General features: G+C 43.0%; 1 protein-coding gene across 1 annotated transcript in view; it reads right to left on the bottom strand.

The window, feature by feature from the left end:
* The window catches only part of Pon3 (paraoxonase 3), a 28,756-nt gene extending 5,037 nt beyond the window's left edge, over positions 1–23,719 (bottom strand). Inside the window, exons 1-8 of the mRNA XM_051151967.1 lie at positions 23,455–23,719; positions 21,950–22,020; positions 14,107–14,162; positions 9,262–9,427; positions 5,676–5,802; positions 2,052–2,252; positions 864–945; positions 255–383 (exon numbers count right to left, since the gene is read on the bottom strand). Coding sequence (XP_051007924.1) covers positions 255–383; positions 864–945; positions 2,052–2,252; positions 5,676–5,802; positions 9,262–9,427; positions 14,107–14,162; positions 21,950–22,020; positions 23,455–23,528 — 906 coding nt within the window. The 5' untranslated portion in view covers positions 23,529–23,719. The remainder of the gene's footprint in view (positions 1–254; positions 384–863; positions 946–2,051; positions 2,253–5,675; positions 5,803–9,261; positions 9,428–14,106; positions 14,163–21,949; positions 22,021–23,454) is intronic.
* Positions 23,720–25,171: the final 1,452 nt, after the last annotated feature.

Below are 25,171 nucleotides of genomic sequence, written 5' to 3'. Positions count from 1 at the left end.
TACTCTCAACAGTAAAGCAAGCCCTTGTGAAGTTAGGACCTGCTGCCTGCCAATGATATTATATTGGTCCCCGGTGGCTTAAAAAACTTAGAAACCTCATCTTCCTAAAGTGCCAATATCGCTTCTTTTTTATATAGACTTTTTGTTCAGGTTTAGAATATTAATGTGGCCTACATAAATCCCCTCAACATCGCCTCAGCAGAGCTTTCATCCTGGCAGCTTTTCCAGTACTTCAAAGAAACATCAGTACTTACTTCCGAGCCTGGAGGATCCTCAGGGTTATAAATCAATAGCTTCATAGGGTTAGGATGGCACCCTGCCAAAATATCTCCCGTGGCAGGATCAACAGTCAAGTTATCCACTAACGTTCCCAGGTGAATTACCTTCAACAAAGAGGATGCAGTGGGGCATTTATCCAATGTTCTTCTCTGCCCTCCCTGTCTCCTACCAGCTCTCTAAAAGTGTAGGTTGACATGTATTCTTTTTTTATTAATTTATTCAGATTACATCTCAATTGTTATCCCCTCACTTGTATCCTCCCATTCCTCCCTCCCTCCTTCTTTCACTCTATTCTCCTCCCTTCGGTCTGTGACAGAAGGGGACCTCCTCCCACACCATATGGTCACAGCCTATCAAGTCTCACCTTGGTAGCCTGCCTATTCTTTCTCTGAGTGCCACCAGGCCTCCCCACCAAGGAGAAGTGGTCAAATATGGGGCAGTAGAGTTCATGTCCAAGTCAGTCCTTGCTCTCCACACAACTGTACATAATGTCTTGTCAATTGGCTAGATCTGGATTCTTAAAAACCTTCCCGGGTCAAGTATGAGTCTGATGTATGGGGCCTTGTTGGTTGGGGTACTCTTACCTTCTCTTGAGTTAAATCCCAATTATCATGTTTTTTCATTACGTGAATGTTCTTAGCTGTTACATCAGCTACATAGATATACCTGTAAAGTAACGCTTACATTTAAATGAGCAGTAATGAAATATGACACTAAGTCTTATTCTGGAGAACAAATATAAAAATTGACACTAGTTTGAAATACCACTATGATGTCTTTCTGCAACAATATACAAGCAAGTAACAGAGTGGTATTTTCAATATTATTGAAATATTTTATAGGGTTTTAATGTGAAATGTTACCATGAAATGACAATTAGTATTATAGATGACAATTAGGCTCAATCTCATTAACTTAGGAGTTACAATCCTTCAATCAATTGAATGAAGTAATAAAAACACCTTTCCAAGGGTAAAGAGTTCATACTCCTAGGCTCAGTACTTGACGAAACTATGGCATGGCCATGAAGCCCAATTGTACTCATGTTTTTAAAACACAAAGAATGCACAGAGGCATTTTCTTTTCTGTTGTTTTGGTTTTGTTTTGCTTTGGTTTTGTTGCTGTTGTTTTTTGAGAAAGGGTTCCACTATGTAGCTTTGGCTGTCCTGGAACTCCCTATATGTAGATCAGGCTGACCTTAAAGTCACAAATATCCTCTTACCTCTGCCTCCAAAGTTCTGGCATTAAAGACATGTACTACTATCTCCAACCTAAAGGCATTTTCTACAAGGATCATTTCTGCTCATGATCTCACATCTAAGTGTTGTTATTCATAGTATATCTCTCCTTAGAAGGCCTGAAAGTCTTAATTATTTGCCAAGGATGTTTGCTTGTAAAATTTCATGCTTCTGAAAAACAGTCATGGAATTATCTTAAGTCTGACAATTACACCATCACATGTCTAAGGTCTTCTGGGACCATACTGGGCAGAGATATTGCATATTCGTCCTGCTTTTAGAATGTTGGAAAGGGGTGTATTTAGTTATGTAAGAATTTGAAACAAGGTCCATATTTTTGAATCTCCTTTTACTGGAGGGGACTTGAAATTCAAAAGCACAGGTACTTTTTAGGATCACACATTGAGTTTGAACTGTGGGAACACCTGAGCCCTCCATACACGTACTGGCTATTTGAATCTAAGGGAGCTCTTAAGGCAAGGAGCTTTCCCAACTTTTATGGGCAAAGGGTAGAAATAGTTTGAAAGCACATACTTCTGGTCTAGGGAGACTGTGATTCCATTGGCAGAACTAAATCCTTGTGCCACTACTTTGACCTCTTCTGGGCTGTAGAAAAGAACGTAAGTCCAGTGAAAGTCCAATATCATCTCCACAAGTGCTAAGAAGTGACTGGTAAAGTAGCGGTCTCTTGTAGCATAGAACTTCTCTGGCCCAAGAACCACAATGTCGTTCACACTAGAAAGACAAAGAGAGAGAAACCCACAGGTATTTGAATATCTTGATTATTGACAAAGCTACTAATATCGACATCTTCATCAGTTTTAAATGGTAGAGTTGAATTAAGAGGAATTAATTAATCCCACAAAATGTTTCGATTTTGCCTCCACATGTTTTCTTTTTGCTATTTATGATTTTAAGTAAAAAACATGAATATATATACAAACAAGCTCTAGACTTGTAGATGCTAGTGATGGTTTTCTGTGACAGATATAGTATCCTTGTTTTTCCTCTAGAATTAGGCTTAATTCTTAAAGTTAAGCACTGTCACATGACTTGTTTTGACCAAAAGGAAAAGATAAGTATGTAGCTTCTTTTATTTGTACGTATTTGTGTGCATATGTGCATCTGTGTCTAGGGCGAGCAGGTCAGAAGTCAAGTTCAGGCATAGTTCCTCAAGTCCCATCCACATTGAGTTTTGAGGTTTCTTGTTGGCCTGGAACTTCCCAAGTAGGATAGGCTGGTTTACCAGTAAGCTGCAAAGTCTTACCTATTTCTCCCTACCCATCACTGAGATTATAAGCACACGCTACCATGTCTAGCCATTTTTTTAAAACATGAGTTCTGAGGATTGAACTGAGTTCTCATACTTGTAAGATAGGCATTTTCTTGACTGAGCTATCTCTCCAGGCCTGTGTATGGTTTCTGAATGAAAGGGTTAGAGAACCAATGAGTGATCCGTTGGATTTTTATCGTAACAAGCAATTTTTCTGAGGGTATACTATTGTTTACTAGTAGAAGCTTAAGTGAGAACAATTATAACACTAGGCCCTTTGAGCACCACATGCACTGTGAGTGAAAAAAATGAAACCACATGGCTTTGAGCCATAGTCATTCTTTCCTGTCATTATCCCTTACCCAAGTCTATCTTGACATTTATGTTTTCTCTAAGCAAGTAGGAGAATGGGTGATACTCTTTCTTCTGTTTTTTTTATTTCATGAAAGCCTTTAATTTTATAATATAACCAATGTCATAAACATATGTCCATTTTAGAAAAGAAAATGCAAAAAAAAAAAAAGATGTGGCTTGAAAAGTAAAAAAAGAAAGATGATAAGTATTTATTTATGTTTTTGTGTGTATGTATATTCATGAGCTCTCCAGCACATCTGCTGTAGTACATGTACAGAGGTCAGAGGACAGCTTGCAGGAATGTGTTCTCTTTCTCCCACCACATTTGCCCCCGGAGATCAAACAGAGGTTGTCAGGTTTGCTGGCAATCATCTTACGTACTAAGCCACCTCATGAGCCCAAATGGTTTATTGTTGCTGGTTTTGTGTTGTTTGTAAGCAAGTAAACGTTTAGGAAAAAAACTTTGGATGAATTGGAAAATATTTTGCAATTTGGGTGCAGTTTTCCATCACTGGTTTCTTCCTGACTCAACCTGAGTGCCCTTTCTGGCAGAAGATCTTGAGTGTCACCATAAAGTACATTAAAATCTTGCCCCACACCCTACATCGAATTCCCTCACACTTTCTTTCTGGGACATTCTCTTTTGCCCTTTGTACTTGTTGCTCAATGTGTGTGTTACAGCCCCTTTCCAACTCCTCCTTAGATCTTTGTGGCCTCACTGGCCTCTTGCCACTGCCATGTAGGAGCAAATTCCTCCAGTTCTGGTAGGCAGGGGTCTGACAGGTTTCCCACAGGTGCCACTCTTTACTTTACAACCTGCTATGACCTCTTGCCTCTCCCTAGAGACTTGTCACTGTCAAAGAACAGGATACCAATAGCTTTGCACATGCACAAGTGGACCTGGTAGACACCAGAAGGCCCTTGGGGTACCTTTGATGAAAGAGAAATGAAGTTGCAAAATAAACTCTGTTTTATCTTGGTCAGGTCATTGTGAAATGAGGCTCATGTTGCCTCTGCAGGGTAATGCCATGGTTTCAAGGTGAGTTAGCTGCATTTAGTAATGGCTACTTTGACAAGGCATTTCTACAGCTTCCCCACATATGTTCTCTGACTCTGTCATAACAAACCACCATCAACTGTATGGATTAAAACAACAAAAGTTATAACACAGCTGACCAGAGTAAGAGCATGGACTCTAGGAGTTAGCGGAGCCATGCTTCCACTGACGCTTCTATGGCAAATTCTGCTCTTGAGTTCTCCAGATTCAGGCAGCAGCACTGACTTGTAGCTTTCTCACTCTAGTGCCAGGAAGATATCCATCATCATTCTCTGATGGCCTGCTGTCTTACTGGACTACAGATCTAACTCCTTACTGGACTGGACAGTCTACTGGACTGCATCTAACTCCAACCAGGCTTCATCTGTAATTACCTCCCCAGATATGTCTAAAAAAAGGTCACATGCTGAGGTATGTGTGGATAAAATGTAAACATGTGTTTCAATATAAAATTTTAGAAAAGTGAAATTTGGATGACTTGGGAGATGTTTTGCAGTTTTATAGGTCATAGTTCAATTCATAACAATCCCCTTTCTTTACTTTCCAGTCCCCAGAAATGCTGTGAGTTTCTGACCCACTGTGGCCTCAGAACCCGGTGATGTGCTTACTTCATAAAATAAACCAATATATTATTGTTTACACCTGAAACTGACTATCCACTAAAAATATTATTAAGAATGATGCTGATCACTGCAAACTCTGAGCTCAACTTTGGTGTAGCCAGGCTTACAGGATGATACTGCAATCCCAAACTGACTCAGGCAACCCACCCAGCCCACAACTTCTGTGAGACTCAGTTTACTCCTGATTGTCCCTAAATGCTACATGAAAATCAAGTTAAATAAAGTATTTTGACATAGCATTTGACATACAGTCAGCACATAAGGTAAGTTTTAGAAGTGTGCACAGTTGTGTGTGTGTGTGTGTGTGTGTGTGTGTGTGTGTTTTTAATCAATTCTTCTTTAAAGAATTGGGTATAAAGAAATAGCCCATCTGGAGGCTGGTTATAACACCCAGTGCGTGAGGCTCTGAGAATACAACCTACCAGAACAACTGGAAGAGGGAGTGGGTGTTTAAAGAGAGCAAGGTATTGAGTTGCTGTGGCAAAGAGGTTGGAATTCGAGCCGGGAATCTAATTGAACATCTTTATAGGATTAAAGAGCTTTCAAAGAAGTTGGAAAATATTGAGCCATTCAATACTGAACACATCAATTTCTACTGAGGTGCTGGGCAGTCCCACCATGGGAAGCTTTAGAAAGCTTTAGAGAGAGAGACAGAGAGAGAGAGAGAGACAGAGAGAGAGAGACAGAGAGAGAGAGAGAGAGAGAGAGAGAGAGAGAGAGAGAGAGAGAGAGAGAGAGAGAGAGAAACTGCTGCCAAACAAAAGCCTAGGAATGCCTGCTGAAGCTAAGAAAACAATGCACACAGTGAAGGCGTGGAATATAAAGAAGTACACAAGGCTTTAATTCCGTACCTCTTGAGAAGTTCGTGCTTTATGGTTTTCAGGTGGATGAGAGAACGCTGTTGTTCTTCAAATTTAAATATCTCCACAGTGGAGTCCATGTGGGGGTGATTCACAACATAAAGATACACAGTGTTGTCTAAATGGGAGGAGGAGGAGAGATAGAATTAAAAGGAAGCTGTAATTTCCAAGACGTTTATTAAGTAAGCTCCTTCCAACCATTAGCAGACGTCTTTAAAAATCTGACCATCGTCTTGAGATGGGGTCTTGCTATGTTCCAAGGTGTAGCTTGAATGTCTAGTTCCAGTTGTGAGTGGCTGGGACTACTGTGCAAGAGTTTCCTTTGTGCATGCTGAATGTCCATCAGATAGGTCATTAACACCAATGCTAGGTTCTTCTGGTTTTGAAGAAATTGGAATCCAAACAGGGGGTAACCCAGTAGTTTTACCAACATCAAGCAACAAAGCAAAGCATTGTGTATTTGTGCAAGGGGCTCTGCAGCCTCGCCAGCACACCCTCACTAAAGAGACGATATAGAACTGCAATGCTGGGTAAATCTGTATATGATTTCCCCGGATGGCCTTTCAGTAACTGAGTGAAAGCAAATAGTGTCCTCTGAGAAATGCTCTGCGAAATGCCTATATTTCGACAGAAATTCAAGAACTCTCAGGGTATATGAAGGCTTTAAACAAGCAACTCCCCGGCGAGACAATGAACTTCTAGCACAAGGCAAATGCCTGAGGTTGAGTGACAACTTTTAGTGAACTCAGTGGACATGTAAAGTAAACATGCCAAAGGAAACAAACCGGCTAAATCTGGGCATTGCCAACCTCAAGAATGTCCGCACCCTCCTCTTTCCATGCTGGAATGTAAATTGCTGTAAACAGGACTGAAGGGGGTGGCCTTTACCGACCTATAAGAGGGTGTAGGTCTGAATTTTGAGGGACTGGTCCCGTCCGCATTCTCTCACTGTGAAACCTACTCCCTATTTGCTGTTCCTACTCACTTCCTTCACGTTGTTACCAAACACGTAATGGAGCAGGGCTGAGTCCTGGCAAACAGAATTTACCCTTAGGGCCCCTGAACACATTAGGCTGTTCAATGCCAACCAGGCGGAGCTGCTCCGTGACAGGTGGATCTTTCCTTTGTCTGATCGTGCTGTGTTATAGGGACCAGCATTTGCCAAGAGAACATGGGGTGGGTTTTAGGCCCTAAACAGACTCTTGTGGGATGCAGTACGGTGGGTGCAGCTTCTCCACCATATTAAATGGAGTATGAATAAAGCTGCCCTACCCTTCAATATCCATAGTCACTTGCTCACCAATAGCATGTTTTCTCCATAACTATTCCGTCTCAGTCATTGTTCTTGACTCTCAGATTCCAGTAACGAATGCATTATATACACATTTATGATGACTACAACTAGAGAAGAAAACAGGGGTAAAAACTAGTAAGTAGAAACGAGGAATGCTGGAGCAGGGGGATGCCTACTTCCTAGAGCGTCACCTATGTGTTCAATGGACTTACAAATGTATTACATTTAAAATAGTTTGGAATTATGGGCTATGAACAAGCAAAGAACATAAGAGATTGCTACTTTTAGAGTTGATGATACATGATTTGTCTCTGGGGTAGGTTCTTGATACATGAGTCACATGCCAATAAATTTAGTCTTGAAATGTGTAACATTTAGTGAGTTTTAGGACAGTCGTCGTGTTGTACTTTGCTCCAGAATATTTACATCAACCCCCAAATAAAGTCCCCATTGTTTAGCTATTCCTCTCCATTTTCCCTCCTTCCCAGCCCCTGCCCAGGGACTAAATCCTTCCATGGGCGTCTGTGTCCTAGCATACACCCCAGCCCATTCTTTCTATTATCAAACGATGCTCATCGGTTAGTGGGCGTGTGGGTCTTAGGAGAAGGGTTGCCATGAACGTTCATGTAGGAGTGTTTGTACAGAAGTGTTTCCAGGTCTGCTGATGACACAACACAGAGCAAAGCTGCTACGTCACATGGTAACACCATATTTGGAACTGACAGACGATTTCCTAAAGTGGCTGTGCCATTTCGCAGTATCACCAGCAAAAAGGCCCAATTTCTCAACATCTTTGCTTCCATTTGTCATTCCTTGTCTTGTTTGTGTGTGTGTCTGTGTGTCTGTGTGTACACATGCACATGTACACGTGTGTACAGTGGTGGCAGTAGCAGTAGCAGTGTGTAAACGTGTGGTACATGCACATCAGTGGACATGGAGGTTAGAGCAGGACACTAGGATGTCTGTCTCTGTCACTCTCTGCTTTATTTCCTTGAGACAGGGTCTCTCACTGAACTGGAAGCTCACTGTTTTGGCTGTACTGGCTGGTTGGTGAACTCTGAGGATCCACTTGTCTCCTCTCTCAATACTGGAGTTTGAGGCATAAGCAGCCGTACCTGACTTGTAGGTGGGTACTGAGGATTCAAACTCGAGTCTATGCTTGAAGAAGAAGTACTGTCACCCATTGCGCTGGACGCAAGCTCCTGCTCTTTTATTATTGCCATCCTTATGGATATGAAGAAGTGACTTATTTTGAATTGATATGCATTTCACAAATGGTCACCAGTGCCACGTATCTTTTAACATCTTAATGACCATTTGTTTCTTTTCATAGTAGAAATGTCTATTCAGATACCTGGCCACATTTAAATTGGGTAATTTGTCTTTTGGATGTTGAGTTGTGTGCTGGCTAGTTTCATGTCAACTTGCCACAAGCTAGAGTCATTGAAAAGAAGGGAACCTCAGTTGAGAAAATGCCTCTATATGATCTAACTGTAGGACATTTTCTTAATTAGTAATTGATGGAAGATGGCCCAGCCCTTTGTGGGTGGTGCCATACATAGGCTAGTGGTCTTAGGTTCTACGTGAAAACAGGCTGAGGAAGCAATGACAAGCAAGCCAGTGAGCAGCACTCCTCCATGGCCTCTGCATCAGCTCTTGCCTCCAGGTTCCTACCCTATTTGAGTTCCTGCTCTGACTTCCTTCAGTGGTAAACAGTGATACGGAAGTATAAACCAAATAAGTCCTGTCCTCCCAAACTTGCTTGGGTCATGGTGTCTTTTCACATTAATAAAACAGTAAGACAAGTTGTGAGACTCACGTAGACAGTCTGAGAACAAGCTCTGAGTCAGACATATTATTTTTCAGATATTATCTGTCAACCTTTGGGTTTTTTTTCACTTACTTGGCAGTATTTCTAGGTACAAAGTTGGGGTTTCAATTTCCATGATTTGAATTTATCTATTTTTCCATTAGTGTATGAATTTGAGTGTTATATTATTATTTTCAAAGGGCCTCTCATTTATATGTTTGATTTTACAGATCAGTATTCAAACAGGTTATGGTAGTCAAATAAGAAAAGTGGATAAAAGGAACCATGGCGGGGGTGGGGGGGGCTTGGTGAGGGTAACGTTTAAAAATGCTTCCTGTGGACACTGACGTTTTTGCAAAGCTTGTGTACATTTCTCTGGTGGCATGGCACCTGCCCTACACCTTTGGAATGAATGCTGAGCAGTAGGGCATCTTCTTTTCCCAATTCTGTTATTCTTAGCCATTGGCCTTTACCTTTGTCGATGAAAGCACTGATCCCATGAGGATTCAGTGAGTCCTTGTCAAACCCTTCACTGATTTCCAGCACTTGCGCCTTGGGATTTTGCTCATTCAGATCCATCAGGAAGATTCTTCCTGGTTTGTCTGGTGCCAAGCTTGGCATGCCTGGGTATTTTAATCCCTTTAGAAACAGAGAGTCAGTCTACACACATGCATATTTAAATGGTATTTTTCATATGGAAGCCAAAATCTCAAAAATCAAACCAGAATGTTCCAGGTTCTGCAGTTCATTTTGATTTGGGGGGATATTTCACTCTGTCAACTACAGCCATTATCTCATCTGGGGGTGGGGGTGGTCAGTAATGTCGTTCCTTTGCTGTGAATACAGGAAAAGCCACCTTTGAGATGAGGAAGCAGTTTTAATTTAGAACGAATTAAGCTGCAGATTACGATGGCAGGGCACAAGTGGTGTTTGCTTTCTTAAAGTCCCTTGGTCTGCCTAGGCCTTGAGGTCTTCTTTTATAAAATGAAGCAACTGAACTTTATGATAGCTCAGATTCTTTACAATCTTAATGCATGATAGTTTCAGGAACAGAGAAGGGGCGTGTGGTCTAATCCTACTGGTCTTATCCCTCCACTAGTCATAAATAGCGTCAGCCGCCGCAAACCAGCACAACCGTTGAACCATCTCTCCAGCCTCCTTGAAGTTTTTCTTAAAACCCTCCTCCTCCAAATGTTATACTTCAATGCTTTTGGCAGGAGGTCTCTGAAGCCATCAGAGGAAGAACCTTTCATTTTTTAATTTCCCTTCTTCCCAGCATGCCTAAAGGAAGGATGGACTAGGCCTGACTCTTAGATTCTGTCCTCACCAAGTAAAGAACCTCTCTAAAGAGGCTGAACCATTTGCTTCTTGGATGAATCTGCTCTCTGCCTTTCTTGCCTGGCCAAGCTCTTAGAAGGAGGACATCCTCCCTCTATCCTTGCCACACCCGGTCCCTCCTGTTTCCATCCCCACCCTCCTCCACTCCACAGAGACAACTGGGATGGGGCGGGGCATTCTCGTTAAGTTTTCTTCAAGACCATGGCCCCTGGTGAATCAACCGAACTGCAGTAGACGATGGTCCCACACCAATGAGTTTACGGGTGACACAAATTGAAACTCTTGTGATATTAAAAAGAAGAAAGAGGTGGGAAGTTGAGAAGGGGTATGGCTATGGGAAGAATTGGGGAGAAGAGTGGGAGTGAAGATGATAAAACTAAATTGTATGAAATTCTCCATATATTATATTAAAGACTACAGGGAGGGTGATTATAAAGAGAAGAGGGAGTCGTCTAAAGTCACTTTGAAGGATTCTTAGTCCATCCCATTATCATCTGCACAGTCAACATTGACCACTAGAGTCCTTGTTCATTGTCAATAGATAGTTCATTCTGTTTTGCACACAGGGGTCCTAAATGTGTTTTACCTCGTCAAGGACACACTCCGTTGTACATCACTCTGCAGGACAATTTACCTCCCACTTCTCTGGAAACATCATAGCAATGAGTGACAGTTGCCTCTGGCTCCTTCCTGTGGATGATCCTTCAGCTCTTCTCTTCTTCCTTTTTTCTTGAGGATGAGGTACCTTCTGCTTTTCTGGTAAGTCTTTTACCTCTTCTCCTGATCCCCTGTTCCACAGCACTCCCACCCCATCTCGCTTTATTCCTTATTTGTCATTAGTGACTTCTTCAGTGACCTGGAATTTTGCTCCTGTTTCTCATTCTTCAAAATAAATAATTCCTTCCTTCCTTCCTTCAAATATGTATTTATCTTTTTGTTTCACCTGAAATTTCTCAGAAATATCCCCCTACCCACCACCTCACCTTATTGCCTGATTTCTGCCAACTCTTCTTTCTCTGAAATCAACAGTCTGCCTCCGGTATTTTGTAGAAGCACATCTCTACAGCCCTGCTACAGTCTCAAGGTGTCTTTCTTGGCAGCCCTTTCTCTAGCCACAGCCCGGGAATCGTGGACACTGTAATGTGCCTCTTCCTTTCATGTCATAAAGTCAGAAGTGGAGTTCCGAGGTAGAATTTCTGTCTCTATTTCTGCCTCTTGGATTTTTCTTCCTTTTGTCCTCAGGCCCCTTTTCTCCCCTGTACTGTTTCCTTGTAGCTTTCATTCATAAAGCTTCAGTTACTTTTCTGTCCCCCAGTGGTCCTCACATATGCTTGCTTGCACACAAACCTGTCTCTGGTACTGTAGCTTACATTCCCCGTTTCTTCCTAAGGTCAGCGTCAAGTTACCTTGTCAAAACCAGTCAATCATTGTCCCTCCAGGACCTCTGTCTAGTGGGTATGTATTCTTCTCAGTTAAGAGTGTTACCCTCCCATCAGGCCATAAAAATCAATTCTCCGTTCCTCTCTCTACAGATAATCTGTCAGTAAGTTCTTTTGGTCAAAGAATGGCAATACCAAAGGAAACGTTAGGGACGTCTAGTTAGGGACGTCTAGTTAGGGACGTCTAGTTAGGGACATCTAGTTAGGGATGTCTAGCGATTTGCCTGCCTCATCCATTGTATAGCCTCCTCCTGCGACAACACAAACAGATCTGTGTTGCCTTGAACCACACACACCATAAAAATGTGTGTGTGTGTGTGTGTGTGTGTGTGTGTGTGTGTGTGGTGTGTGTCTATGTGTGTCTCAAGGAAGCACATCTCTAGGTACCGTGCTGTTGTGGAGACAGATGTGGACTCTGTCATCCAAACAAAGAAACCAAAAGTTCTAAATGCAGATAAGATTTGACAGAGCAAGAGTAAGGCACTGCAGATAAACTTAGCTTGGATTGAGAGGGCTAAGGAAATATTTCTGGGAGAAGTTTTAGGTTTCTGTTCATGGCATTCTGTTGGGTTACAATTGGCGGCAGCAATCCTACTGAATGCCAGTAACAACGTTCAGTTCCATTCATACCACTCATCGCTGGGAGTAGTGACAGTCAGATTTGAGGTGCAGGCTTCGGATTTCCCCCTATATATTGGAGGTATGTGTGAAGATTCATTGACACCTTCCACAGCCTCCACTCATCCTCAGATTTCATATGTTCAGTACTATGCTGGGTGCCTAGAGTGTTAACAAACACATCCAAGTTGCCGACTCAAGGACTTTGCAACAAGAACATATCAGGATAGGGTGGTACCCACGATAGCCCATCCATATCCAGCAACAGAACCAGGGGAGGCTTGCTGAGGAATCTGAGTACCTCCCCAGGGAGGTTTCACTGAGAAATAGAACTGGCAAAGTGGGAGGATGGGAGTAATCTTCTGCCATGAGGCAGGCCAAGTCTCAGAGCTGGGGGGAAAAGCCTCTGTCACTTTTGAAAGGCTAAGGATTTCTATTTGCATGCAATCCTAATCTAAATCTGAAACTTCTAAACCTTGTGAAGGGAGCCAAGAAGGTCACAGGAGAGGTCAAGGAGAACAGGATAACAAAGGAATGCAGGAAGGTTAGAAACCAAGCAACAAGTGAGCATGGGTGCTAAGCTCCAAGTAGGAGTTGCTCATTTACAGTGGGATGAAAAGGGAGGAGATGCTGACATCTCTCACACGGTGCCTGGGATGAGAATGTTTCCTTTCTCTTTAACAATATTTCTGACCCTCTGCTGCCAGGGGGAGGCACACGGTAGAAACAACAAATACTGCCTAACAGCAATGGCATCTCCTAACAGCAATGGCATCTCCTAACTACGGGAATAATCACTTTTGCAGGTCCGTTTGGCATAGCCCTGAAAATCAAACTTGACAATAGAAAATTGAGGTCAAAGAAAAAGAGACTTTTCCTGGCAGTTTTGTTTTATCTTTGAGATTGACAGAAAAGCAAAGAAAGACAATCAGGACTCCCATCACTTAAAATTCAGCTGAGACTCCCCCTGTACTGTACTCTGCATACTTATGAACCTGGGAATTCAGATCGTGGTTCCCAGAGGATGCCTTGCTTTAAGCCAAATATATTAAGACTTAAAAATCACGTCAGTTGGCGGTATGAGAAAAATAGAATATTTCACATGCAATTCTAGCAATAAAAATAATCTACTCTGAAAGTATTGTAAATCCACTTTTTCAAATCTTGGACCTCAAGCTCTGGACCTAGGTAGATGGTAGAATTCATGACTGACATGCACACATTCCTGGTTTCAGTCTCTAGAAAACACAGCAAGCACAAACCCAACAAATCCTAGGCCCTATTCCAATAGCACTATTAGCTTTAGCTTTGTAGAGGCATGACAATCTCCAACATGTAATAAACACACTGTTCTTTTGTTTACTGACCTTTTTAGTTCCTTAGTGTAACTCCCTGGTCATTTAAGATTTGTCAAGGTGGTACTGAGAACAAAGTACAGTTTGATCTCTTCTCATGGAATCACATTGAAGGGAATAGCGGGGAGTCCGGCTATAGATTTTAAACTCATGAACATTTACAGAGCTCTACACATAAGCAGGCAGGGCAAGAATATTGGCTTTGTGAGAAGATGAGTACCGGCCATGGCAGTGCTACCCAGTAAGATAGCGATGGAGCTGAGAAGCAACAAGACAGATCTGGAGACAAGCCTGAGAGCCAAATGGACATCAATACACATTTATGGAACACCCCAAGCTGAGCATGCAGCTGACCACAGGGAGCTGCCCACATGAGGCAGCCAGAGTTAGGCATGCCTGCGGTGTTCTAATTAGCCCTCCAGATTGCAGGTTGGCTTAGGTAGTCGACTGATCTACCCAGAGGTGGGATGAACATGTAGGAGTCCATCTGGCATCTCAAGCTGGAAACATTAATGCACTGTCCATACAGCAATTGAGGTGAGCATCGGAGCGGCTGGCAAATACTCACAGTAGAGATGAAAGCCAGCCCACTAGGAAGTATATCAATATCTTCAGAGCCGTTCTCTGCAAAACACAAAACAGAAAATAACCACAAAGATGAGGAGCAGCCGTCCATGAAGAAGCTCAATAGCCCGAACTTTCCAGTTATTTTGGAAAACAGACTGACTGTTTACCTGGGAAACTACGGTAACTTTAGGAAACCCACAGACATAGCTGCCATCAGATCTCTGGGGTCTCTGTCTACAAGCATTACACTCTCCTTTAGAATCCGTTGTTCGGGGGGGGGGGGGGGGAGTGCAAAAGAAACTGCCCTATAAAACGAAATCCATATCCTAGGTTTACTCTTTAAACTACAACTCACAGGACGTGTCCTGAGAAAGTCTGTGTTATTCCTCACAAAAAGACTCTTCTTCACTTATTGAATGAGAAGATGTAGTCAACACTGAGGAGCCTTCCTGCCAAGTGTTCCCTATTCTACAACCTGGCAGGCCTAAACCCGCACAGCCAGAGAACTCTCTGAATAGTTGTTCTGGGTGATAATCATTCTTGGGACAGGCTGTGGAGAACAGGTCATTTAGGAAGAATTGGGTCAGATCACTGCATCCTTAAGAGCCTTGAGCATTTTTCTGTGGAAAGAAGTATATAACGAGTGAACACTGACGGAGGAGAGGGTGGTTTCCAGCAGAGAGACAGCCTCCTAAGACATGGGAGTGGGGCTGACTCTGCAGGTGATGGTTATCTAATGTGGCCAACTAAACATCAGAGCTCAGTCAGATGCTCCTCTGAGGACGTGACAGTCACACTCTTCCCACAAGCCTGGGGGAACTTTGAAGTTGTTCTGACAAGTGAAATGGGATGAATACAATACCGTGTGACTTCGGAGGCTAACTGTCACAGCCATGGTACAGTCTCTCTTTCCTTCTCTTCCTCCTTGTGTTTCTGCTTCCCTTCTCTTCTCCGCCCCCCCCCCGCCCTTCTTCCCTCTTTCTCCCTCCTACCTCCTCTCTCTTCTTCCCTATCTCTTTCCCCCTCTCCTCTCTCAAGGGTGTACCATGAGACTGGAGTGAAATACAAAAGTTTGGTTATTCCAAGATACAGAGCACTGTATCTTGGGGTGAAAAGCCAGAGGATCCCAGGTGACTTGTTACCAACCTCTGAAGACATCTTCGCTATGCAAATGGAACAATTGGACTTTCTTCCTTCACTAAGCCTTGCCAGTGTTGTAAGAAAAAATAACTAGAATTTTCATGTTTGTTTTTCAGACAGGGTCTCCCTGGGTATCCCAGAATGGCCTTGAACTCATGATCCTCCTGCCTCAGCTTCCTGAGGGCTAGAATTACAGATGCGTGTCACTATGGCCAGCCTTGTTGTTTAAAGTCACTAAGTGTGGGGCTGTTACACATCCGCGATAATTGGAACACATGGGAAACAGTTACCTGGGGAAATGGGTTACTAGGTTGTCACTAAGCAACTGGGAGAAAATATAGGTGGATGTGGAAAAGAAAAGCAGTGCAAAGCCAAAGAAAATGTACATTTGAACCAATAGAATGGTAAGCAACTGGTGCAGGTAGCCAGAGATAAGGGGGAAACTAATCCCAACGTAGTAATTTGAAAACTAAAATTAACCAGAGTTTCCCATTCCCTGAGCATTTTGGTTCATCGAGATGTACCTACCAATGGTGTTCAGATGGCTTGAAAAAAAAATTGATACTGTTTCTATATGGAGTGAAATACACACTGGGAAAACCCACACATCAAATAAAGTGGTTTTCGGCATCACAGGTTGGCTACTCCTCTGATATTTCTCCCACCTCTCTGATGACCCCTTCTTGATTTCCTGTTGCCTTTCTCTCTCACTCTGTTGTGAATATAGAAGAAGGTCTCTCTGCCCTTGCCTGTTTCTCATGGCAGGGCAAGTAAACAGCCCGGTCCTGTGCCTCCGGTTTCCACTCACCTGCTCTCCACTCTTTAATTTGCATCAAGTCCTTCTTACAAGTTCAGACTTCTACAACCACCCAATGCTGAGCCTACCACCTGGTTTCTCATGTTCAACAAGCTCCAAACAGATTTGGAAGTTTCTTCCCTTTATCTTTCCCATCTTTTAATGTCGAAGAATGACACTTTTATCCTCAGGTACCCAGAACAGGGAACTTGGAGCTATCACTGTCACCTTCCTTTTCTCTCATCCCCCAGGGCTTCAGTTGTTTGTCATATATCTATTCTCAGGTTTCTACAATGGTTTCTTAAAGGGCCAGCTTTGCTCCCCTGTCCCATTGTCTGTGCTGACAGTCATGCTTCGGAACTGCCAAGCTGACCCTATCATTCCCCTATTTAAAGCCTTCTGAAGGTTCAATAGAGCTAGCCGTATAAATCTCACGATTCTTGGTGTAGATCCAAATCCATCTACACCTTGACCTAGGCTCAGTTCCCCATTGATCCTGGCCCCGCCCCCCAGATACAGTCTAGGTTTCTATTGGTGCTTCCTTGAGTAGTTTATGAATCATGCTAGAGTCATTGTACACACACACACACACACACACACACACACACAGAGAGAGAGAGAGAGAGAGAGAGAGAGAGAGAGAGAGAGAGAGGGGAATGTCTTCCTCTCCTTCCTGATTTAGCCTTTTCTCACACCATCCTTACCCCCAGTGGACTACTGGGTGCGAAGCCGCTGTTTCAGCTTTTGAAAGCCTTCACAGGTTTAGCATCTATCTTTATTTGCAAATATTGCTGCCTGTGGGCAACTCTACCATGACATTTTTTCACACTGTGCTCTGTGTCTGCTTGTTAATTTCCTACTAGCCCGAAAGCTTTCTGGGAACAAGGCCTGGCTTTAATTCCATGTTGTGTTCCATATACTGCCTGCCTTTTCGTTGCGGACACTCTTGATGCCAGCTGTTTAACTTACTAAGCAAGCGTGCTAGTAATTTGAACTTTGTCTCCCTTTGGAGTCAAATGACATAAGTTTGATATCTGAGGACCTAAGTCTCAGTTTATAGTGATTTGATGAGGAGATTTCAACTTTCTAATGTCATGAAAATGAAAGACATTCAGAAGAAACATTATCTTTGCTTCTGACTTCCCATTTTCCCATTTCTCCCTTGAGCCTGGGTCATAGCAGCAGGGGCTGCTCACAGTCATGAGGGGAAATGAAGGACTCTCTACAGAGATGCTCTGAGCAGCCCACCTGGGAATGCTCTGTGAACTGGGAGGATGAAATGCAGTGTTTTCAGCTTAGAGGGGGTTCATCAGGCCCTAGTCCACATTGCAGTTTAGCTGCTTGAGTAACAGCTATACAAGACACTCTGAGCTGTGTGATCTTGCTTTGCCTTCTTTTCTCTCCCAAACACCAGTTTATGTATCTCAAGCGACAGCATCACTCTGATCTAACATGCAGTGTTGGGGGTTCTGTGTATTGTTCTGTTTTCTTTTCTTTTGCTTCCCCTACGGCAGCACATAGGAGCTGGGGCTTTGCATTCCAATGTGGAAAAGCAGCATCACCTGGGTTGACAGCATTTTCACCTTCCATTCCCTTGACTATATGGAATCTACAAGTCCCAGGCACCTCAACAGCAGGGAAAGCAATGGGAGTGAGAGCTACAGGGCCCTGTCTTCTGCGTGTTCCCTCAGTCTATACACAGCTGTGGTCGAAAGTCTCAGCTACATCTCTCTGTAAGAAGTACCTATAGGCCTGCAGATACGGCTCAGAGGTTAAGAGCCTTGGTTGTTCTTCCCAAGGCCCTGAGTTCAATTCCCAGCAACCACATGGTGGCCATCTATAATGAGATTTGGTGTCCTCTTCTGGCCTGCAGGCACATGTACAGACAGAATATTGTATAAATAATAAATAAATAGAACTTAAAAAAAAAAGAAGTACCTATAATATTTCAACAAATCAACCCTACTGTGACTTCATCACTTTAATAATTTCTTCCTTTCTTCAGTCATCTGTTAGTACCCCAAGACAGTTTCACTCCAGATTTGATTATATTTTATACCTTGGTGGAAAAGTTTATGACTTTTAGCTAAGTAAACAAATGGAATTCACGATGGCGTATCAGTACATCTTAGAGACTGGGAAGGTGCAGAAAGAAAGGAAAGCTGAAAGGTAGCACATACAAAGCTGCAAACTTGATAATCCTGCCCCCAGAAAGCACTACAACAGCAAACTTGTATTTCAAGTGTAGCTTTGGCTAGATGCCAAGAAATGCTTTATCGCTTCCTTGTTAAAATAATTCTCAGTCTTCATAGGCTTGGAAAAAGCGCAATGTTAGTACAAAAGGAGGAAAGGAAAAGAGCATTTCTGAAGGGAGAATTATTTTTACCTTTCAGTCCTTCCTGTAAGCAATCTGCAGAGCACGCCTACAATCTCAGCACTTGGGAATATGAGGCAGGAGCATTGCCATGAGATGAAGGTCAGCCATGGCTATATAGCAAGACTGTATGTGAATAAAGTCAAAGGAGGAGACGAGGAGGAAGAAGGAGGCAAGAGGAAAAATAAACATACAAAAAACAAAACAAACAAACAAACAAAAACGAGTCTTTTTCCCACTTCTAAATTAAGTTCAAAAGTTTGATCTTAATTGAGGCTGGTATCAGAGGCCCAGCTACTTGCAGGGCCTAAGCAGGAAGATTACAAATGCAAGGCATGACTGAGCTATATAAGTTTAAAGCCTGAGCAACTTAACAAGACCCAAAGTTAAAAAAACAAAAAATGAGCTAGAGATATAGCTTAGGTGTAGGGTCCTTGCCTAAATATGCATGATTTCCAGTAAACCAAACACACACACACACACACACACACACACACACATGAAAATAATTTAAATAACAAAAATCCATCTACTTGTAAAGAGAATAAAAACAGAAAAAAAAAAAAAAAAAAAAAAAAAAAAAAAAAGACCTGTTCAAGGTCTTCAGTGCTCCTCCACTGCTACACAAAACCTTCTACCATCAAATACTTAGGGCTCATGACTACTGTCTTTCTAGCTATCTCTATTCAAGTATCTAGTCTCCTTCTTTTGGTCAGTTTCCATTTAGTAATAACCTAGCTATTAGTATTTTCTGTTGCAGTAAGACTGTGCTGGAACGTCTATATTAAAACTGTGCTGCCAGTAATCAATTTTATCAGCAGAGACTGCAAAGGCATGGAAGAAAGCCACTCCAACCCCTAATTAGGTGAGCATCTGGAGCATCAGGCAACTAAGTCCTTCTATGTGTCGGTGTCTTCTACGCAGAGCACTGATGCTATGCAGGCTTCATAGATCTTCGAGGATATAGTAAGTGCTTGCAAAGGACTTAGCATCACACTGCCAGGCATGTGCCTTTGCCGTGGGAACATCAGGGCTTTTGTTTTTCACATAACCACCAGCATTGTCTTATTAACGAATGGCCTGTGATCATCCTAACATGTTCAGTTCTTCAAACATAAAATATAAACCTGTGACAAAGGCAAAGCATGGTACGTTATTTTTTTTTTCCAATCTTTTCTAAGCCTATTAAACTCTTTAGGCAATCAGGGCATTGCTGTATGGCTTACAATATTAACTCTATCTTTAGTTTATAAAATTTAGTCAGCTTACATAATTTGAGACTTGGACTTGACATCAAAAATCCTGTAATTTAATTATTTCTCTAAACTGCTTGGCAGGCTTATGGTCTAAGAGATGTACGTGCAGTGAGCATCATATCACTCTCTAGATTGATGGTTCTCAACCTGTCGGCCACAACACCTTTGGCAAACTGCTTTCTCCAGGAATATTTATGCTATGATTCCTAACAGTAGCAAAATCACAGTTATGAAATAGCAACAATGGTTGGAGGAATTGTATGAAAGGGTTGCAGTGTTAGGAAGGTTGGGGACCACTACTGCTCTGGTAAACAAGTGAATGAATGTCACCTTGCCTTATGTTTAATATTACATTAAGTCTGATTCGTTTTTTAAAAAATGGTTTTGGTTTTGTTTGCTGTTGGCTAGTCTCTCTCTCTCTCTCTCTCTCTCTCTCTCTCTCTCTCTCTCTCTCTCTCTCTCTCTCTCTCTCTCTCTCTGTGTGTGTGTGTGTGTGTGTGTGTCTTTGGTTCTTTATTGGCTCTTGAACCAAGGACCTCACTTTTATGAGACTGATAAGGAATGGAACCTGAGTCACTGTTGTCTACTAAGACTTGTACCATGATCCTAGATGGTTTGTCTTGAAATAAAAAGAATGGAAACCTCCTGCAGTCCTTTAAATATTGAAGAGGCTGTCACTTCTGAGTCACACACAGGCCTTTGTCCCTTTAGGCTGAAACACAAAGGGCACAGGTGCAGCTTTTCTGAAGATTCCTTGTGAGGCTCCATCTGAGGCTTGCTCCTTCCCAGAATGCTGTGGGGTTGTGGACAGGGCCCACCAGCCTCAGAAATCCATATACACTGCCTATGCTCAGTTCTTCCTAGTAGAATCCATTGAACACTTTGGTTTCTACAACACCAATTTACCTAGGTGGGGTCATTTCCTTCTTCTCTGCATCTGGCAGTATAAACCATTTCTAAGGGCGTGGAACAAGCCTGGAGAGGTAGCTCAGCTAATATAGTGCTTGCCGAGCCTGTGGCCCTGTCCCCACCGCCACACAAACGGGATCCTGTAGAGCACCTCTGTGATCCCAGCTTTTGGGAAATGGGGCCAAAAGGATGAGGAGTTCAAGATCATTTTTGGCTATGTAGTATTCAAAGCCAGCTGGAGATACTTGAGAAATGGTCTTTAAAAAAAAAAAAAGCAACAAAGAAAAGACAAGGTAGGAGGTAAAAGATTTCTTTTTCTGTTTTTTTTGTTTGTTTGTTTGTTTGTTTTAATATATAGAGAAAGAAAAAGAAAACACAAACTCACATCACAATATAAGCCATCTTATCTCATACCGATAAATTATGTCTTTGACCCTAGGGAGTTTACAATCTGACAATGAAAGAGAACACCACTTCAGAAGTAAACTATGCAGTAGGTGTGTCATCAATCTGAGTTTCAGAGTACTGTGAGACTGAGGAGGAGAGAGATGAATCTGTGGCTGACTTCAGTGAGCCACGATGGTGGCAGCAGCGGGAGTGGGGGATGGGGCAGGTAGGATGTCATAACAAAGATGAGAAAGACAGAGACTACATTCTCCTTCCTCGGACAGTGAGGAGCAGACTCTAGCTGGGTTCTGCAGGCTTGCCGGCCAAGTGAACACTGTAGCAGGGCCAACTAGTTGAGATCAGTGGGCACAAAGAAGACTACAGCCCACTGGTTCCCTGTAGAAGCAGAAGAGACAGTGAGGAAAACAACGGTCCTGAGGCTTTTAACTAAGACTCCAGAGAGTGGTGGGCCACACTGTAGGGAAGGCTATCAGAGCCAGCTGTGAGTTCCACAAGGGGAATGGCAGGGCTGGGAAGTCTGTCAGTTAAGTCTGAATGGAAATAAGCAAAACTACCTTCAGTCACGGGGAAAAAAAACCTCCAGTTTGAGAGGATGGAGACCTGCCTGCCGAGCTGGGGTTAAGATTTTTGAAAGACAGAAAAGGTAGGCGGAAAGTGTGAATATGTCAGAAATGCTTGCCAGAAAGTGTTGATAGAAAAGATACTTGAAACCAAGATTGGCACGAGACAGAGAGTAGGCAAGAAGTAGTAAGTGAGGTTCATCAGAGGATGGAGAAATGCCCTTAAGGAAACAGGCTGAGACGAGCCATCTGGGTCATCTAGATGCTAGTCTGTGGAAGCCCCATGGAGACTATATGCACAGAGGACTCTGGACAAAGTCGCATGCAGAAGCCACACCAGGAAGCAATAGGGAATGTCATAACTTGGCTGCTGTCTCCTCTTGGTCCTGTCGTATACTTACCAAGTCCCGCAATCAGGTGGCAGCTCTGAGGTTCTATGGACTTTATTTCTCGAGATGTAGTAACTCTTGCTCTGTAGAAGATACAAATCAACATGAAGAAACCAACGTGGAGGTAAATGTCTTGGCTGATGCCTCTTTTTTATGGATGGCATAACAGATATGTAGGCAACGCCTTTGGTTTATAGTTATGTAATAGGTCTCGTATGAGCACGGTGCCTACACAAGCTAATGTCACAGTTACTGCTGAAAGAATAAAGCACAATTCTATGCCAAATATAAGATCCCACTTAATGCTATGCAGAACTAAAAAAATATTGTTCATTTAAATGAACAAAACAGCATTGCATCATTCTCTTAAGTATTATCTATTATAAATCTGAACTTCCTCCTTTTATCTCTTATTTTCTCTTGACCTCTTTCCTCCAGCAGGGAGAAAAAAATAATTTCTATGAGGTCTTCAAGGACCTTAACTGTTAACTTTTGTTCTAACTTCGTTCTTTTCAACTGAGTTTATGCTGACTTACCTTACAAATATGTACTTCATGGATGAGATTACCATTAAAACCATTAGCCAAACTACTTTTCAACACAGTATTCTTATTTTTACAGTGAAATGATCCTCTAAATACTAGGTAGAACTTAAAATATTTATTCAACTCTATACAAGAAGACTGAAGTTAGATTTTTTGATCCCTTATTAAAAGTACTATTTAAGAATGTGATTGTAACTCACCAGAGGGCTGTTTGTCACCCTAGCTGGACCAGACACAGATGTGTGGTGTGTGTCCGTCCCACCCTTAAATTTGCTATTTGACAATTCTGGCACTTGTTTGGGGAGCAAGTGCAACAGTGAAAACACTCTCAAGCTGGACTAGAAACTGTTGCCAACAGACATCAAGCATCTGAACAGATTGCAGCAGCGGACCTCTGAGACCAGCCTCTCCTTAGAGAAAGAGTAAACACAACACCAAGACAAGCAGAGGCCTTAGCCCCACCTAGGAATAAGACTTTAAAAAAAAAAAAAAAAAGTTCTTTTAGCCTAAACTGACTTTGCTTGAGACAATTCTGGAATGGCTGTTACTGCTGGATCTGCTACTTTCAAAATGTCAACCACCCTCCAAGCCAGTTCCTGTCCGCAAGCTGTAACCCAGCACTTTCAGTGTCTGAGTCATCTATAAACATCCAGATGGAACTCTGGTCCTCCCCTTCCCCCCCAAGTTCAGCACCTCCAAAGGACTTTGGTATTTCTCTAGGGAAAAGTACCGGAAGACCTGGAAAAGGTACCGACCCAACCTTCAGAAATCAAATGCGGGCTTTCCTATCCTGGCAGCCCCTAACCCTGAGAATGATTCTCAAAAGGAAGTTCATTGGGTGGCATTAAGGAACGAAGTTCCAAAACTGCTTCTCTCCACCAGCCTAGGAAGTTAGGAGCGGGTTCTCCTTGACCTAACTTGGACCAGAAAGGAAAGAGAGCAGAAGACATCTCCATGGAGATGTTCACTCACCTAAAAGTCAGGAGCCTCTCCCCTATTAAGGCTAAGGTGGCCCCCAGCACGGTCAGCGCCACTAGTTTCCCCATGATATCTGGGTGTCTCGCAGCGGCAAGCAGCGAGCTTGCGACTGGGACCGTTTCCCAGGGCAAGGACGTAGCGGCCCCGCCCACTGTTCAGTTCCGTGCGCCTGCCCTGCTGCGCCTCCTGCCAGGTGCGCGGTGCCCTTCGAGCAGTCCTAGGGTCTTTCCTCTTTCATGCTCCAAGGCTCACGGACACCTCAGCGTGGGGGACCTAAAGCCGCTTGTCTGCTTGAGTGTCAAAGAAATTTTTGTTCTTTGGATTCAATTCCACCTTTACCCCAAGGCCACTTTAAGGTGCGGATTCCAAGGCCACCTCTCTGTGCACGGAGTTAAAGGACGTATTTCTGCCTAGGATTTCGACCTCATAAGGCTCTAGTCCCAGATCCGGAGTGGGTGACCTCCGGCTAAGGTCAGCCAAGTTCTGAGCTGCTCTGGTTTGAACTCACAAGTTGGAGTCCGCGTTTGTTTGTTTTTTAAAAAGACTTATTTATTATTATTTATACAGTGCTCTGCCTGCATGTCCAGAAGAAGGCATCAGATCACTTGTGGGCCACCATGTGCTTGCTGGGAATTGAACTGGAGACTTCTGGAGGAGCAGTCAGTGCCCTTAACCTCTGAGCCATCTCTCCAGCGCGGGGGGGGGGGGGGGGGGGGTCGAGACCCCCAAGCCCAACCCCTCCCCGGGACTCCCGCGTTTGTTTCTTAAAGCCACAGAATTTAACTAATCTTAGCTGCACCAGCGGGCACAGGTGGGAAAGTTGGGTGGGAATTGAGAGTTGATAGACTAGGCTTCTGGCTTCTGGCAGGCTAGATGTGGGAGGAGAAATTGCTCCTGAAACACCCCAAATGAGAGAAAATACTGAGAGCCAAGCTTTTTGACTCATCCTGCTCCGGGAAGTGGAGCTTTAGACTGTGTCTTCAGTGTGCTGGAGCCGGTGAGTACCCAAGTGCATCTGTCTGGCAACCTGGAGGATGAGCACAATGCAATAAATGGAGCATGGGAAATTCTTGCTCTTCTTTCCCGTGGTCCTTCTGGTAAAGAGCACACTTTCTTCTCAGATAAGCGACGGTGTTGGAGCATCGGAAGATGGTGGGATACTTGAGGAGTTTAGAGAATATTGCACCTTCAAGCATCATCTATTTTCATCTACTAACAGGAGGTAATAGCAAGAGAATTCAGTTAAAAAAAAAAAAAGAGCCTTTTTTTGAAATGTGAAGGTTTTTTTTTTTTGAAATGTGAAGGTTTTATAGGACTACGAATATCAAGAAGAAGGTATCCCTTGACCTATAGGACACCTAAATAAAATATTGGGTGATGGACAGATGGCTCAGCAGCAGTAAACAACACTTACTGCTCTTGCAGAATCCCTAGGTTCTCTCAAGAAATATGTTGGTACCAGGCAAAGCTCCTTTTGCCCAGCACACAGCATGCCAGTCTCTTAAGTCTTTCAAGAAATTATTCTCAAGTGAGCCAAACACAGACAAGACAGACCCAGGACTTGAACCTACCTCCCTGAGGCTAGGACATGAAGATGCTTATAGGAGAAAAAAAGCAAGTGAAAGCCACTTAGATGAAAGACCATCAGTAGTCAATGCATGGACCTGTCTTTATGACCCTTCACGATACATTTGATTACATAGCCTTTAGC

The sequence above is a fragment of the Acomys russatus genome, chromosome 10, assembly GCF_903995435.1.
Source record: "Acomys russatus chromosome 10, mAcoRus1.1, whole genome shotgun sequence".
Classification (NCBI taxonomy): Eukaryota; Metazoa; Chordata; class Mammalia; order Rodentia; family Muridae; genus Acomys; species Acomys russatus.
The sequence above is the reverse complement of the archived record's forward strand: the minus strand, read 5'-3'. Positions and strand labels throughout refer to the sequence as shown.